Source organism: Triticum urartu, chromosome 3 (genome assembly GCF_003073215.2).
Source record: "Triticum urartu cultivar G1812 chromosome 3, Tu2.1, whole genome shotgun sequence".
In the NCBI taxonomy this organism is placed as follows: domain Eukaryota; kingdom Viridiplantae; phylum Streptophyta; class Magnoliopsida; order Poales; family Poaceae; genus Triticum; species Triticum urartu.
In genome coordinates, this window is record NC_053024.1 from 739,516,710 (window position 1) to 739,535,085 (window position 18,376).

General features: G+C 41.3%; 1 protein-coding gene across 1 annotated transcript; it reads right to left on the reverse strand.

Annotated features, from left to right (window-relative positions):
- Positions 1-834: 834 nt before the first annotated feature.
- LOC125546368 lies at positions 835-12,788 on the reverse strand. The gene is made up of 18 exons (XM_048710616.1): positions 12,371-12,788; positions 10,442-10,521; positions 10,066-10,116; positions 9,447-9,974; positions 8,990-9,241; positions 8,589-8,654; positions 7,801-7,977; positions 7,098-7,149; positions 6,738-7,025; positions 6,429-6,539; positions 5,209-5,397; positions 4,161-4,436; positions 3,005-3,613; positions 2,164-2,672; positions 2,013-2,073; positions 1,866-1,934; positions 1,415-1,612; positions 835-1,305 (listed from the first exon to the last, which is right to left on the reverse strand). Exons 1-17 carry the CDS (start codon positions 12,614-12,616, stop codon positions 1,529-1,531), a joined length of 3,648 nt encoding a protein of 1,215 aa, XP_048566573.1. The 5' UTR covers positions 12,617-12,788; the 3' UTR covers positions 835-1,305; positions 1,415-1,528.
- Positions 12,789-18,376: the final 5,588 nt, after the last annotated feature.

Consider the following 18,376-nt stretch of genomic DNA (forward strand, 5'->3'; position numbering starts at 1 on the left):
TTCATGATGCTCTAGGCAAAACAAAATCAAAGCTTCAAAAAGGCTTCTTTTTCAAAGCATTTTTTGAGCCCTGGTTTTTTTTATTTCGTCCAGGCCAACACCAATGCCATTAAATTTGCGTGTAGGTAGACCATTAAGCAATATTTGTTGACAAAAAATATATCAGATTTTATTGACTTTATTTTGGTTATATTTTTTTAGATTTTACTGTTCATAGCAAGAGCATATGAGCTCGGGTGTAGGCTGATAATTTCTCTCCTGAGGGCCCTCCGTTCCAAAACATTTTAAGTTATATGTTTGTTGTAAGCAAACTTCATTAGGTTTGACCAAGTCTATAGAATAATGTATATTTTGATAATAGAGAGTAGGATTTTCTATCATAACTTACCACATAACTAGTTAAGGTTTCTGACAATGTAAAAGTTCCAAAAATCCTGAAAAATAAATACTGAAGCAACACACTTCTAATATAACATGATCCAACAAGGCGATTGAAAAAATACAATTGTATGTGTCCTAGACAAAAGAAATACTGCAATATATATTTTTACCACAGTGAGCTGAAATGATTGTTTCTTCGCCGAGGACACATAAATGCATATTTTCACAATCGCTCAGTTGGATCATCTCATGATATTAAAGTGATGCTCCACTATTTATTTCATACTTTTTGATAACTTTTAAACCGTTGAAAGCTTAGCATGCCTTAACATATATATATATGTACTTTTTTTACATAAACTTGGTCAAACTTAAGTTTGCCTTACAATAAACCAAGAACTTCAAATATTTTGAAACAGAGGAAATATAAAATAAGTTAAAAGTTCAGGAATATGTTGCAGAAAGGTATATTTGAATAAGGTCAAACAAAACTGTTTTTGTTCACCCTACACATGTACACTTAGCCCAGGGTACAAAGATCTAAGGATCAGAAGAGCTGTCAGTCAAGAAGTTCACCGCCAAGTTTACTTCAAGATGGCAATTACACTAGCAACACAAACATCTATCCCTCTGTTACTTACGACGGGAAAGGCGAGCATGAATCAAAACACACATACAAACTACCATTATTGAACCGAGCATTCTCGCAAAAAAAGTTGCGCCGGTCGGCTCAATCTCAACGCTGCATTAGAAAATTGCAGCTGTCATGCTTATCAATACCATCTCATCCTAACTCAGCTCCATCTCGTCTTGCGAATGACAGTGACCGAACCCCCAGATGGAATATTGATTCAGATCTAATAAAGAATAAAGAAATTCAGAAGCACGGCAGAAGCGGGTAATTTACATGGTCCACTCAAACATCTGCAAAATTGACAAAATCTGTTAAGGACCCCGAAGTAGAGAAAGAGAGAACGGGGTGCAGAGCAGGCGAGTGAAGATTGGGGATACGATGAAATTCAACAGCACACACCTTTTCATAGTTTGGAGCAGAGGAATTCAGATACGGATTCTTCTGCAACAAAAATGATCGATGGCACCATTTCTCACTGAAAGCTTTGTACATTGAAATGTCAAACCAGGGTGATCATTGAACTCCTAGATCATTTGACAACTGCAATATTCCGCACATTTGAAGGTATGGGTTTTCCAGAAGTTTTTCATTGTTACACTGGAGTCAACGCAAATAAATGTCAGTGCCAACTTAATCTAGAGACCATATGCATGTGCGGAACAAAATTTATTGTGAGAAATATACCGCCTGAATGTGTTAGCAGGAACTAATCTGATAACAGGTACTCCCTCTGTCCCATAATATAAGACGTTTTTTGACTATTATGGGACAGAGGGAGTACATGCGAACGATAATCCTGTGATATTTCAAATTTCAGCCCAACAAGATGAGATAGGAAAAGTGCATCAACCTGTTGAGCTTTTGAAATGAGACTTTGAAGCATCCGTTGGTAGACATCTGGTTCCTCTGTCATCATCCGCTGCACAACCAAAAACTTTATTAGGGCCAAGTGCAACAAGAATGTCAGTGAGCAGTCAACAACTGCTGACAAGCATACCTTCAAGAGAAAGGCAGCAGAATAATACGCCACCCTTGAGTCTGTATCATCTAGAAGCCCCCTGTTGGTGTCGAGTGGAGAAGGGACAAACATCAAGTATTAGCTATATACACCAACTTCAAACAAAGATATGCAGCTTACAAAAGATTACCTGAAGAACTCATTGCCTTCTACTTCCGAAAGTGCTTCTGGATCAGCTGTGCATTTACCAATCAAAAGCAAAAGAAGCGCTGCTCTAATATCTGATGTAGCACCAGGGATATTGCCTCTTCCTGTGCTACCAACAGCAATACCCAATGCAATATCATCACTGGCAGCGCCTTCAAGTTCCATCAATGGCCCATAAAATAATGAAGTTGGCACAAGGGCTACGAGCTGCATCGGAGCTATCGCAAGACCTTTCAGAAGTAGTGCTGCCATTGATGTTTCGCAGAGCAGAGCGGATTGAGTAGATTGATTCATCCCTGTATCTTGCAATGTCTCATTCCTGGAAAGGCTCTTCGTTCCTATGGTTTTGTGTGATGCAAGGGTTTCCAAAGTGCACTCGATGTTCTTAGTTGTGCAACCAAAAACTTGACCAAGGGATTGAAGGCCGCCAAGTTGCATCACATTTGTGGACGGAAGCCTCAAACATAATTGTGAAAACAACATGTCACACATCTATATGAGGAAACTTCAAATTAGAGGATAGATCATATAACTTAAGAATACTAATGGTTGATTTAGACCAGTATTAAACAGGAGATCTAAGAGGTAAACAACTATGTATAGAAATTAGATTGGCTACAGATCAACTAACTATTAGCAGTTAACTGGATGTAGAGGGCACTATAATCTGCATTTAGAAATTACCTATTACCTTTGAGAAATTACATTTTGTAAATAGTTCATTGTCGGTATTAACTTTTAAGAAAGTAACTTTAATATTCAAAGATAGTGCTAGCTTGCAGTGCAAAGGCGAACTGCCTGCATTTTGGGTAAAAGAAAGTCACCTTTAAGATGTTGATATGGTCTGTCTCATTATTTTGAACCACAAGTAGCAAAGCAGTACTCATAACATCTATAAGCGCAAAAGCTTTGTCCAGACGGTTTTTGCTATGATAAGCAACTGAATGCTCCTGCATGTCACTGTCATCCAATAATAATTTGCAGCGCATCAGAAATTTCTCTAAAACATATAGAAATCCCCATCTGATGTAGTTGTGTTTTGATTTCAGAAGCCCACACAGCAGACAAACGGGCAGCGAAACTTCTGGACACGAGGTGTCGTGGCTTCCAGCATCTTTAATTTCCTCCTGGAGGTTTTGGATTTTAGACCAAACAGAGCCATCTGTTTCTTCACTTACTTCCGAGAGGAGCAATTCAACTAACCAAATATATCCATGGTGCCTGTATGATGAAATTTGTGAGTGAAGAAGTGAGTGCAAAGTAGCCCAGCAAAGCCTCGCCCTAGATGCAACGTCACCATCTTCAGATCCATCTTTAATGCTGCTGAAACACTTGAAGGATTTTGTTACTTGGATCATATAAGCAAACTCATTGTCAATCCTTGAAAATGTGCTCACAGTTCCATCAAGTTTCCTGATAACCTTGTCCAGAAGCTACAAATATTGAAATTTTGATCATGACCAATACAGTAAATGGTATTTCAAAAATAAAATTCCGAATTATGTACTCCCTCCGATCCAAATTAATTGACGCACTTAATTTGGATGGAGGGAGCACTTCCTTATAAGGGAGAATCTTGACATATATTCATATTGTTTTACCATGAAACAAAGTCAGACAAATAAACGTGAATAAGACCATGTTGCAGGACCTAACGGTTAATTAAGACAAGAATGTGGATTCGTGGTCATGACTACTGCCTATTTATGTGAACGTGCGCAAACCATCACATACCATACACACTAGAGTTGATTGTAGGGACTCTCAATGTTGTGGATACAACTTACTTTGCGCAACTTCAAACATGACGTTTTACGTATGTAGAGCAATTTAACAAAGGCTCAACAGCTGTACTAAGTACTAACTACTAGTTTAGTCTCTAACACTGTCTACTCTCATGTAAAAAACACCGTCGACTCTTAGCATTGTAATAAAAGATAGCAGTCCTTGTTGGGGAAGACTAGGGGAAAAAGACCTTACCGCGTTTAATTGCTCGTATTCTGCTGACTGTGATAATGCCGCAGATATAGCTTTTGTCAGCATATCCCCAACACCTTCAACACCATGCTTCACAGATATATAGAAGGCCTCCGGAGCATCAGCGGATGCAAGAAGGGAAGCGAGGGGTTGAGCATCATCGTAAGTATATGTTGAAAGACCAGCAGCCAAGCATGTTTCGTTTATTTGATGCACTACATAGTCAAAAAGAACAAAAAACAAAACCCGCTTCTCTTCCTTTGAGTTGGCTCGTGAATACTGTAAATGAAAAGGTAACTTAGATTAAGACGAAGAAAAATTACAATCATGAATAGTAGAAACAGATACTGAAATGGATTAGCATTGCATGATAATAATTCTGATTTTAAGGACCATCAGTTATCTCATGGAATTTGTTGGTTTGAGATAGTATAGTAGTGACCATTGGCGCAGATTTTATGGATCTATGATTGACCGAACTTTTCTCTCAAGTAAATAATACAGCACATCACCAGTTTTTCTGGGATACCCATCTTGCCAACCACACGTGGGACACTAGGTGCAGTAAAAATTGTTTTAAGCATAAGAAGTCCTATTTATGTTCAGATATATTCCTGGGGTTCAGTGCGAACCTACAAGGAAAGAAAATTCCGCATATGATTGCAGTTGCCATTCGCCACTCAGTACCAACTAGCCGATCCCCTTCATTCCAGACGATATTGACCAGTATTTTGAGACAAAATGAATTGGGGACTTTGATATCCAAAGTTATTGAATGGAATGGGATATTCCAGCTAGTACCATAATGGAATAGCTAAGATTAACTGCAGATGGAAAGAACCAACATAACTACATGGCAGTGAAGCGCTGGTGGGTTTACTTGCCTACGGAGCAGGTGTGGATTATCTTCTGGCCTATTATTGTTTGCTTGTACTTTGTGCAGTACTGAGATACTAAGATAATAATATATTGCAGTCAAATAGACATACAGCTCAGTTGTAAACAGACATGAAACAGCATAGTATTATCTAAACATAAGAGCAACACTAACCTCAAGACAGATATAGTCAACTCCACCAAGAAGATCTATCCGCTCGGGAACAAAATGTGTATCAAGTGCACCACTCTGAGTCCCATCTGGTACTTGGTACAGCATATTTGTCAGCATGCAAATGAGCTTGCTGTGCACTACTTTTGCCCATGAATGTTCCACACTAATCTCAAGAAGAGTCTTAACAACCTGTTCAGGATTTAAAAAATGCACATGTGGTTCTCAAACCCTTCTTTGACAGCAAGAAATAGCACAATTTACAGAAATTGCTGTAAACTACTGCCTCCGTTTCAAAATATAAGACGTTTTGGCAGTTTGAATTGAACTGCCAAAACGTCTTATATTTAGGAACAGAGGATGTAGTAAACAGACACATTTTTAGAAACCTATGCCAGATGAAGGTCAAACAGGCTCATACGCCAAATATATGAGAAAAATGCATGACCACATATATAAAAGAAGATGTCCAAGTGCATTTCACAGCCTGCTATCAAAGAAAAATCTTGTGCTGGAATAGCATTCTACACCCAACCCATACATTCGGAAGACATCAACACCAGTAATAATATACACAAACCTGTAGATTCAATTATTTTCAGTACCGCTGCTATTGGTTATTTTTATTTTCCATCTTTCATTTGTGAGTATAAAATAACAATAAAAATATGCACATCTTGCCATGTACGCAGAAATCCATACTACATGCTCAACTGAAATATGTTTAGCATTAACGAGACATAAAGGTTTATAGTTTCAACTACAACTCCAATTTTCTATATATAAATGGCTAGCCCTCAATTACCTATTTCTCTCAGCATGCAAGCATGCCACCTCAAAATGCACCATGCATTGTAAAAGACCCGCCACAAGATGCAATCATGCATAGAAAAAAACCCACCTCAACATGCAAATATGCATGCGAATGTTCATTCTATTATGCTATTTATATTTTACAAATATACAACAATCAAACACAATAAGTCATATGTATTTACAGTTTTAGTTCTCATATTATTACTCCAAATATTCATGTTCCATATAATCAAATACCACTGATGCAACACATTGCCGCAACAAAGTGCCGGGTATCATCTAGAAGTGAAGTATTGAACACTGTTAGTCCAAAGGCATGCGAATAACAAGACTGACAAAATGTTACAAATAGGGTCCAAGCACACGACTCAAAGAATGAATACATGAAAAAACCTGTGTTTCCTTACCCTTATGTCCAAACCTCCAAGTCTGCTCCTGATGATTTTCCCTCCATCACAAACAAAGTAAATTAGACAACTTAAAGCTGATGCCCACACGATCTCCTGGCGCTCCTCCATCTACAAAACCAGAAGTAACAAATAAAGGTATTGTATGTACCAGCCTAGCATAAAATGGAGCAATCTATATGTTGTGGTGTAAACATGCTTGCACGTGCACGTAGATGAATATAGTACACATTCCCTTGTGCTTAAGAGGAGGGGTCAATATGACTACCAAAATGCATACAAGTTCAATATTCTAAAAGTAACAATCACCTGAACCAAGAGAAGGAGAACTTCAAATAGTATTTTGAGAAGCCATGACTCAAACTGATCAATAGCAGGACTAATCCTTTGCTCTTCTTCAGGTTCCGCTTCCCTCTGTTCATCCATATTGGGTCCGTACTCATTGTTCAGATAAGAGTTGCTTGTAGTATCACCTTTTTCAATAAGTGGTGCATCTTCAACTATCATAGGCTCCAGCAGGTGTGCATGAATCCCAAGGTTCAGAATCAGATCGAAAGCCTTTGTTCTGGCAGGTGATTTCTGAGAGCTTAACATGCCCTGAAACATTAAAAAATGTTAGAAATATTTCACATGATCTGTTTTGGGATACAGCTGTGCAGAGTATAACACCTCAAGCATATAAAGTGTCAGAGGAGCAGCAGCCTCAGAGTCCATCATATACCTGAACCAAAGAAGAGAAACAAATATTATCAAAACCTTTAATAAGTGTACTTCTATGGTTGCAAAGGTTGCTTTAACACCAAGCCTAAATAAGTGCAGTTCTATGACATTTTGAGATAAATATTTGCTCACATCTTGCAACGGTTGTTTTTTGATGCATGCATTCATTACTCAAACTACTAATTTGATAACAGAAATATGGCAAACATGGAAATCTTTAGTATGCGTGCAGCGTGCATCAGCCTAGAAGTACATTTCATAGAAGCAAAGCACACAGCCTGCTGACAACCCAAGTAAAACAGAGACATGCTTATACCAGAAAAAAGTAGCAGAACAATAGGCAGTTCAGATCAATGATGACAATGTGGCAGGTCATATCACATAGATATTCATGTCATAAAAAAACTTTGCATTAGATTAGAGCATATGTTTTACAATTGAAATGCATCCATAGTAAAGAAAATATACTGTCTATTAACAGTAAGTTGTTCAGGTCTGATATCAGCAGTAATATTAGGTATAAAAGTAGAAGAATCATGCTGTCACTATAATACCAATAATGGAGACAGAAGTAGAAAAAACTAGATATGCAAACACGATGTGTGAACTGGAGGTAAAAAGAATGAAAAGATAAGCGTGTAAGGTCATATACATGTCAATAACAAGTTTAATGAGGACACTAAATGCCACATCTGCTGAAGGTTGCCGACTCTGGGTGGTCAATCTTGATGGAGCATTAAACTGATTTGCATTTGAAGTTGTTTCTGAACAAACTTCAGCTATGACTTCAGAAATTTCAGTAGGATTCAATCGCAAGGGTTGCTGCTCACTGTTGAAACAAGGTACCACAAAGAGCAACAGATGCATGTGAGCACATTGTTAGGCATGATGCAACACAATCAAAAGACAAGTAAAGTTCAAACTGAAACACAGTATTATTTAGCTATATGGTTTATACAGGAGTATTACTCCCTCCATTCCTAAATATTTGTCTTTTTAGAGATTTCAAATGGACTACCACATACGGATGTATATAGACATATTTTAGAGTGCAGATTCACTCATTTTGCTCCATATGTAGTCACTTGTTGAAATCTCTAGAAAGACAAATATTTAGGAACGGAGGAAGTACTATAAACAAGAAAATATTTAACATAGAGGCAAATGAGAGTTATCTGACAAAATACAACTTGGAATCTCTCCATGGCTTTGTTAATTAAGTAAAGATTTTACTCAGAATCCCAAAATTGCATGTCTCACTATTTCCATCTTGTTTTTCTACAGCATGCATGTGCATATGGTGGCAGAAAAATTTCAGACGCAATCAACTTAGGGTATTTCAATTACATTGATGCAATACTGACCTTATAAAAGTACGCAGACTTCAACATATACATTCCTATACAAAATGCTATGCTAAATAAAAGCAGAAGGGAATACCTGTAGTGCCTATACTGAAAAAGGGGACGTGCTCGAGGCTGGAATGTATTTGCAGGTACGTTCACCCTGCAGAAAAAGTAAGTGTTGCCACACTTAATACCACTTAGACTAATTATTGATATCAATAATTTAAACAAAAAAATCTACAAGTTAATATGCTCCAATTACTGGCTTAGCGACAAGGAGTTGGTTCTTAATGAAGTATGAAATGTCAGCACAGATACAGAAAGCTGTTTCTCAAAATACCCATCTCAGCGAAACTGGAAAGGGAATAGGGCAGGGGAGAGAAGGAGAATCTGTTCTATGTGAAATACCAAAATGATGCATGAAAGGAAATATATGGTTTCGCCACAATGTGGCACTGATATACATGATAACCTAAAGAAGAAGAAAAAACCTACCAAACTTGGCTCGGGCCCGATTTCATGCGTTTTGAGGCAGTTATTGCTTTCAGATGACCCTGCGATGACGCAAAAGTGCTAGCTGTCGAAGTTGAAGGTTGCAATAAATCAATATCAGGAAATTCCTGGATAACAGAATATTTCCATTGTTGATCATTAATCTTTGCCTCCATATCCCCTACTAGAAGAGCCGCAGCACCAACTTCAAGAAAACCATGTGTATGAAAATCTTGAAGGCCTGCAAGATCATTGCTGGTGATAAATGAAACAAACAATGCAGTTAGTGTTTGCACGACTATCAGCATTATACTTTTAAATTCCATTCATTACGGCTAGAATGACTGGAATGCTCCAGTGTGACAAAGAACAGGTAGAGAACACATTGCGTCTTGTACTGACATGACAGTCTGGTCTACCAAAGCAAACTGACAGTAAAAAATAAGCACAAGAGAAATACCTTTCCTTGGCAGATCTTGATGTTTGACGTTCACCATATACATGCCATCGCCAATTTAGAATGTCGAAGGATATATACTTGGTATCATATCCATGCTCTCCACCATCGACCTTTTCACTTGCTGATGATGTTAAATCGGGTGCAGTTTGCAATTCCTTTGATTCAAGATGTTCTCTGTTGGTAACAGCTTCTGGATTCAACTGTAAGGACCTATTCAAAAATGATGAAAGTGAAGGAAGCGACTGTTTTGTAGAGGCTGATGCCAGAGACTGAGGAATTGGTTGGAATGATAACTTTGGAATATGCCTGGCAACTAGTGAGCGGACATAGTTTAAAGATTTCACAAGAGATGCTGAAGCAAAGTTCGATATTGGTGGGGCAACAAGAGAGGAATTTGGCAAAGCTGCAGATGATCCAATGTTCTGGCCAAATGATGATGCTCTGTGACCTGCCACTGGGTCATACTTTGCCATGGTATTTGCACAAAAGATGTCGATTTGACGTAGCGTTTGCACCCTTGGAATATACCTTACCACGCAAAGTTGTACAGTGTATTAGTGTAAGTGCAAGCAAGTTTCAAGAATAAGCATGAGACGCTGACAATTGACACTCAGCTTACCGGATAAGATATCTCTTTAACAATGCCACGCATCTTGGGACAACTGCTGGGCTGGTTGAAAAGATTGTCCACGTTAGGAAATATAATATTCAATTTTGAGGGGCATTATATTCTTATAGATACGGCAGCTCAAAAAATCAAAATGCGGCAAGGAAATTGTGAATAATTTCAAGTATTACAGATCCTTATCGTTACTTGATTAATTATTGTATGCCGTACAGAAACAAGCTAAGGAGTTGTAGCTTATGATACAGGAGCTAGATAAGTTTGTCAAGAAAAACACGAGATACATGAGCACATTATGCTGAATCTTTACCACTTGTAATGTGAAATGGGGAAAGAGCTTGAAAAGGCGAAATGAAAGGGAAAAGCATACCTCCGATCTCTTTCTGCAAGAGCATGGTCAATCAGGACATTATAAGCCATATCAATGGTTGATAGGTTAGCTATATAATCCTGCCAGCATAAGATCACTCATCAGGAAATGGCATACATGTGCAGAAGTTGAGTTAAAAGAATCTTGCTGCATTACAAAACTTTGTTTGCCATCAATAGCCCAAATACCAACAGCGGTAACAAGAAAGCAGATAACCAAAATATGCTAGCCAGTGATGAACCATGATGGATATACCAAATAATTTAACAAATAAAGCAATTAACCAAACAATCAAAAGGATTCAACAATTTCTATATTTTTAACCAGTCAAAAACTTCACATTAGATGATGTGCATGCAGTTATATATAGCAACTGACAGATAACATGTCCGAATATAACATTCATCTATCTTGCAAGTCCTAATGAGCAAAAGAACAGTAGTCAGGTTTTGTTTCTTTGGCAAACACCTTGAATGTATGTCATATAGGGAGCTTGTAAACAGACCAAGCCAGTGTGTCCATGTTTCATGTGCAAAAGGCAACACCGGCGCGCTTTCCTTTCAAACGGTGGTCGGTGATCTTAGGCGACACATGTTCCATTCATTAATCATGAAACAATACAAAACCAGAGTATGGTCAAATAAATTACAAACTACGCGGTTATGTCATTCATGGGCATGAATCGTTTCTCGGCGTCATTGGAAATAAGTGGGCGGCACATTCCGATTCCAATCAACACTACAGGCACCAATTTTGTATGTCATTCAGTGCATTGCGCCGTGCAGTATTATCATGACATACAAGGCGACAAGCAAACCAAATATAAGCTGCTGGTTTCTCTCCAACTGCGTCTTAGAACAGCAGGTAGTGCCAAATGCGTCATTACCGAATCCCATTCGCAAGAGAGAAAGCAGAGAAGCTAAATATGCTGGGCAGTGATGAATCATGACGGATATATGAAACAATTAACAAATCGAGCAACCAAACAGAAAATGCAACAAATGGTCAAAAGGAGAAAGAACTTCACATTAGATTGCAAGTCATAATTTGCCAAAACAGTAATTAGGTATTGCTTCTTTGGCAAACACCTTGAATGTGTGTCATAGAGGGGTGCCTGTAAACAGACATAGTCAACGTGTTTTGTGCTTATGTGCAAAAGGCAAGGCGGAAGCGCCCTTTGATTCCAAACGGTGGTCGGTGGTCTTAAGTGACACGTGTTGTATTCATTAATCGTGAAAGGGTAGATACCAAAATATGATGAAATAATGGCATGACAAACTACCCAGTGACATCGCTCGTGGACATGAACCGTTTTTCAGCGTCACTGGAAATAAGTGGGTGGCGCGTTCCAGTTAATACTATAAGCACCAATTTTATGCATCATTCAATGCATTGCGCAATGCCACTGGTGCGTCACATACAAGACGACAATCAAAAAGCTGCTGGCAACTCCACAACCTGGGGTTCAGAAAAGCAGCCAGCGCCGAGTGAGCGTGCCATTGCCAAATCTATCCGTTCGCAAGTCGCTTAGTGCGAGGGGCATATCGCCGTGGTTCCCGGCTAGACTCATATCATTCATGTACATGGAGTCGTTCCTCGGCGTCTGGCATGTTCCAATAAGGAACTGTAGGCACCAATTATGTGCATCATTCCCTAGTCGTATCGTGAGATACAAGATGACAACTGAACCAAATGCAAGCTGCTGCTTCCTCTGCAACAGGACTGGGGTTCAGAGCAGCAGCTAGAGCCGAGCGTGTGCGCGCGCCGTTACCAAACCTAACCTAGCCACCGGCGAGTCGCTTGGCGCGTGGGTGGCAAATCGACGTGATTCCTAGCTATAGGCAAGCACGCGAAGGAGTAGTGCACATGTAGGGCAACCAACCAAGGAGGAGCCGAGATTTATGAAAGGGAGATGGGTGGAGAACTGACCCGGAGGGTGCGGGAGGCCTCGGCGGCGGCGGCGGCGGGGCCGTGGGTGTGCGGGGCCGGCGGGGAGAGGCAGTCGGCGACGGCGCGGCGGAGCGGCTCGGGCGGCTTCCGCGCGGACGCGGACGACGCGGCGGCGGCCCCGGAGAAGGAGGGCGCGGCGGACATGGCCCGCGGCGGGGGCATCCCCACGGCGGCCACGCGCCCGCTCCCGCCCGCCCGCTTGGACGGCGCGTCGTGGAGCCGCATCCCGGCGGGCGCGAGATCTCCCCGATGCGGGGAGGGCTGGAGCGGCGGGCTAACCCTAGGCGCTCGTCGTGGTCGTCGGCGGCAGCATCCGGGCTTGGCTGGTCGCTCCGAGGCGAGGGGATTCGAATCGCGGGGGAGGTCTGGTTGGGGGGGTTGGGGTTCGGGTTGGTTCAGTCTCGACTCGAGTCTGGAGTCTGGCCCGCCGTCTGGTCTGAGGAGGAGAGGAGGAAGGACAAGGCGACGACCCCTGGCTAGGCTAGGCTACAGTACTGTATATTTTCCCATTTTGGTTGCCCCGCTAATTCATTTTTCCTATTTCCGTCGTCCCCCGAATTCATTCATTCATTTTCTAATTCAAAATGGATACCATCTTCTACTCCCTCTGTCTCAAGATGTAACATGTTTTTTAACCTTACCTAAGGAGTATTTCTTCCTCTTTTGCGGGGTAAAGCATGGATTTTATTTCTTAGAAAGAGATAGTGTTACAGTATGCTAATAAAACTCTGAAGGAGCACTTGAAACTCGGCGCAACCTTCAGAACGATCAATATTAGCTAGACTATGAACAACTCTAAAGGAGTATTTCTTATTCGTGTTCGTGCGTGTTTCGAGCTGATTTTTTGCTCGGAGCTTTTGGAGGAAGAAAAAACCTTGTTGTTGTGCGGCGACGGATCCACGTCCTAACCCTCCACACCGCCCAGGCTTGGTCGAGAAACCCCTGTTGGATCTTCTTAACGAGACTCGACAATTTTATCTGTAGCTCTCACGAGCAAGAAACTCACAGAGGTCGATGCGTTTTGTGCCTTGGCGGGGCACAAGACATGGCCCGCTTCACCACCGTTTTTTTGCCCCCGGTCAACAATGTTATCCGCTATAGTTTTCTTATGTGGTCGGCTTCATTCCACATTTGGTAAAACATTGTCTTTTAGTATGGGACACTGGTATATGGGACGCGGCTCGTGGTTAAGTTTTGGGGTTTTGTGCAGCCTACTTTTGTTTCTTCTATGTTGATCTGGTCTAGAATGCCAACATACCATTCATCTCAAAACTAGAAACGACCTAATTTAGCTTCTCTTAATCTACCAAATAGGGCGAGGTTTGTGAAAAGATCGAAGTAACATATGAGTTGATAAATCATCGTCAAAGATTAGAGGAAACTAGTTGTGGTTATTTTTTATCGTTAATAAGCAAAATCCCTATATCACTCCATTGATAGAAGGAGTTTGAACAAGTACAAAAGTGTGATACAACACGTGATACGTGCACTAGAAGGCGTAAACATGGTGACCAGTGCAGAAGGCTAGAGGGAGAGGGGGGGTCAGCTCCAACAGGCAGAGGTTTACATCTCAAGTAATACATAGATAATTCATTTGCCGCTGCTTTGGCCCACAATGGCACGAGATGGACCATGTCGTGAGCATAAATGATGGAGGAGAGGGGGACCGACGATGGATGTTGGGGGCATTAGAGCATGAATCTGCCCACTAATCGGAGAAGCGCAATGTCGAGCCTGGTAACGATGTCGTGGATCGACACCAAGATAGCACCTCGTATCAAACTTGCTGAGAGAAAGATGGGTCGGCAAGTAAGTTGTAGATCTTCGGGAACTTGGTCAAACTGGATGCACTGGTCGTAAAAAACTTGTTCTAAACACCAAACTAGTTGTGGTTATATGTCTTTGGCCAAAGGGAATATCTTCCCCTCACCCCGACTGATCCACCAAGAGACATTAAGGCAAAATAAAAAAAATACTCCCTCCATCCTTTTTAGTAAGACGTTTTAGACAACAGTCATTGAACTGTTTTGGATGTTGTCTGAATTATCTAAAACATCTTACAAAAATGAACAAAGGGAGTACAAGAAACATCCATATGCTCGCATAATGAAAAGGAAGCATGGAAAACGGCACATGTTTTGTGATGCAAAATCATGGTGACTCCTCTCATGCAACTATACCTGGTCATAACTCAGGCCGACGCGCCCGCAGTAGAAAACCAAGGCCCGAACTCGGCCTGGATTTCAGGCCCAAGCCCGGCCCATCAGTGCAAAAAGCCCGCTAGGCCTCTTCCCTAAAATGCAAATATGTCAAGCCCAAGCCCGGCCCATCAGTGCAAAAAGCCCGCCAGGCCTTTTCCCTAAAATGCAAATATGTCAAGCCCAAGCCCGGCCCGACCTAATAGTTCGGCTCAAAATCTAGACCCAGGCCTGGCCCATGGGCAAAGCCTGGCCGGCCGGGTTTCCATAGCCAGGTATATATGCACCAGATGCATTCGCGTACACATATGGTAAGCAATTTGAAAACAAGCTTCAATGAGGGCTCCCTTCCCCCATTTCTCGATGTTTATATTGTACTTTCTTTATAAAGAAACATAAAAACATTTAGATCACTATGTAAAAGACATCATTTGCAATTCAAAAACATCTCCTTCCTGTATTTTTTTTCAAAAAAAAGGTGAAGGAGAAATATTTTTTAGAAGAAACCATCGAAATCACTAATTAAGGAGTACTCGTTGCAAAGAACACTCCACTTTTCCAGGTCACGACAAGTGACGCACATGCAGCGCGCCACTTGTCGCAACCTGTGAGTTTTCCCTTTTTTCGTAGATCCGTTTATTCAAAACGTTGTATCTCTTAAACCGTGCGTCCAAATCTCGAACCGTTTTCACCATTGGATTCCTCGCGTCGAGATCTTCAAAACTAAATCCCATGTTGATAGGTTTTGACGAACTTTTTTGTTTCATGAAAAAAACCGGATGAAAAAACCGGGCGAAAAAACCAAACCGGGAGCACGGTTTTTTTCCCTTTCCGAAAGAGGCACGCCCGTGCCTCTCGCGAAATCACAACCGTGCCTCTCGTGGAAGCAAAACCGTGACTCTCGTGAAAGGAAAAAAACAGAAAACACGTTTTTTTCCCGTTTCCGAGAGGCACGGCCGTGACTCTGGCGAAAGCACAACCGTGCCTCTCGCGAAAGCAAAACCGTGACTCTCACGAAAGAAAAAAAAATAGAAAACACATATTTTTTTCCTTTTCCGAGAGGCACGGCCGTGACTTTCGCGTAACACAACCGTGCCTCTCGCGGAAGCAAATCCGTGACTCTCACGAAAGAAAAAAAAACAGAAAACACGTTTTGTTTTTCTCTTTCCGAGAGGCACGACCGTGACTCTCGCCAAAGCACAATAGTGCCTCTTGCGGAAGCAAAACCGTGACTCTCGCGAAAGAAGAAAAACAAAAATCGCATTTTTTTTTCATTTCCGAAAGTCACGGCCGTGACTCTCGATAAAGCACAACCGTGCCTCTCGCGAAAGAAAAACCGTGACTTTCGCGAAAGGAAAAAAAAAACATATTTTTTCGTGCAAAAAAATATTTTTTTTCAAAAATGTTTTTTTGATCGAAAAGCTAAGAAAGACCAGGGGAAAACCAAAACATCAAAAAAAACCGTTTAAAAAGCCAAAAACATGTGCGGAAAAATAAAAAAACAAAATCCGAAGGGAGCGTCCAGAGCGCGCTGATCGTAGCGCTCGTTAACTAGTTGCTCCGAGAAACCATCCGTTTTTCCGCGAGAGAACCGGGCCACTGGCTGAGAGGGACGGCCCAGCCCGGAACAGCCCTGTTGCGCCCGTTTCTTCGTTGCACGCAAACGGGCGCATACCCCCCGCGCCAGGCTGGGCCGGCCCATTTCTTCTTTTTTCTGTTAAAACTGCATCAATCAAAAAAGTGTCCGTGCGGTGGTTTGGTGGAGGGGGGCACCGCACACGGCTAAGAGATTAAGAGATCAATTGTTGTGTCTATGGGGTGCCCCCTGGCCACGTATATAAAGGAGTGGAGGAGGGGAGGGGTCGGCCCTCTCTATGGCGCGCCCTAGGGGAGTCCTACTCCCACCGGGAGTAGGATTCCCCCTTTCCTAGTAGAACTAGGATCCCTTCCAAGTAGTAGGAATAGGAGAGAAGGAAAGGGAAGGGAAAAGGAGAAGGAAGGAAGGGGGCGCCCCCCTTCCTAGTCCAATTCGGACCAGCCCATGGGGAGGGGTGCGGCCACCCTTTGAGGCCTTTCTCTCTTTTCCCGTATGGCCCATTAAGGCCCAATACGAATTCCCGTAACTCCCCGGTACTCCCAAAAATACCCGAATCACTCAGAACCTTTCCGATGTCCGAATATAGTCGTCCAATATATCGATATTTACGTCTCGGCCATTTCGAGACTCCTCGTCATGTCCCCGATCTCATACGGGACTCCAAACTCCTTCGGTACATCAAAACACATAAACTCATAATATAACCGTCATCGAACTTTAAGCGTGCGGACCCTACGGGTTCGAGAACTATGTAGACATGACCGAGACACGTCTCCGGTCAATAACCAATAGCGGAACCTGGATGCTCATATTGGCTCCTACATATTCTACGAAGATCTTTATCGGTCAAACCGCATAACAACATACGGTGTTCCCTTTGTCATCGGTATGTTACTTGCCCGAGATTGGATCGTCGGTATCTCAATACCTAGTTCAATCTCGTTACCAGCAAGTCTCTTTACTCATTCCGTAATACATCATCCGGCAACTAACTCATTAGTTTCAATGCTTGCAAGGCTTATAGTGATGTGCATTACCGAGTGGGCCCAGAGATACCTCTCCGACAATCGGAGTGACAAATCCTAATCTCGAAATACGCCAACCCAACAAGTACCTTTGGAGACACCTGTAGAGCACCTTTATAATCACCCAATTATGTTTTGACGTTTGGTAGCACACAAAGTGTTCCTTCGGTAAACGGGAGTTGCATAATCTCATAGTCATAGGAACATGTATAAGTTATGAAGAAAGCAATAGCAACAAACTAAATGATCAAGTGCTATGCTAACGGAATGGGTCAAGTCAATCACATCATTCTTTAATGATGTGACCCCGTTAATCAAATGACAACTCATGTTTATGGCTAGGAAACTTAACCATCTTTGATTCAACGAGCTAGTCAAGTAGAGGCATACTAGTGACACTATGTTTGTCTATGTATTCACACATGTATTATGTTTCCGGTTAATACAATTCTAGCATGAATAATAAACATTTATCATGAAATAAGGAAATAAATAATAACTTTATTATTGCCTCTATGGCATATTTCCTTCAGACAATTCATCACATTTCTTACGGACGAATAAAGTGACATAGTTTAAATTTGCATTAACACAATATGGTATTGTTCAGGTCAAGACATGACAGGAAATGACATTGTGAAGGAGTTGGCAGCTTCACGACACCACTGGATTACAAATAAAGAACTCATAAGTATCAATGGTTAGTGTGCTGTCAATTTATACCATTTCAGATTGGCAAATAAAGAGACGGTTTAAATAATAGTAGAATGATATGACATTGTTCATAGTTAAGACATTGCAGAATATGACATTGTGCTGTAGTGGGTAGGTTCACCACACCACTGGATTACAGAATAAGAACAGAAGCATACATGCAGTGCAAAAGAAGATCACTTGCTCTGTATAGTTTAATTTACATGGTATGAAGAAGGAACTTGGTTGTACAACTGAAAACTTAAATTGAGAAAGGACGAACTTTTGTTTATGAACTACATATAATAAACTTTAAACAAGCAATTTGATGCAAACACCAAAAATAAATAGCTGTTGTAGTCATGCCTAACCAAATATATACAACAAAGTTTGAAGGCTTGAGATGGACAAACTTACATTATTGGTGAAGACAGGCTCTATAAAGGCCTTGTCCATGCTGATGGGGGGCAAT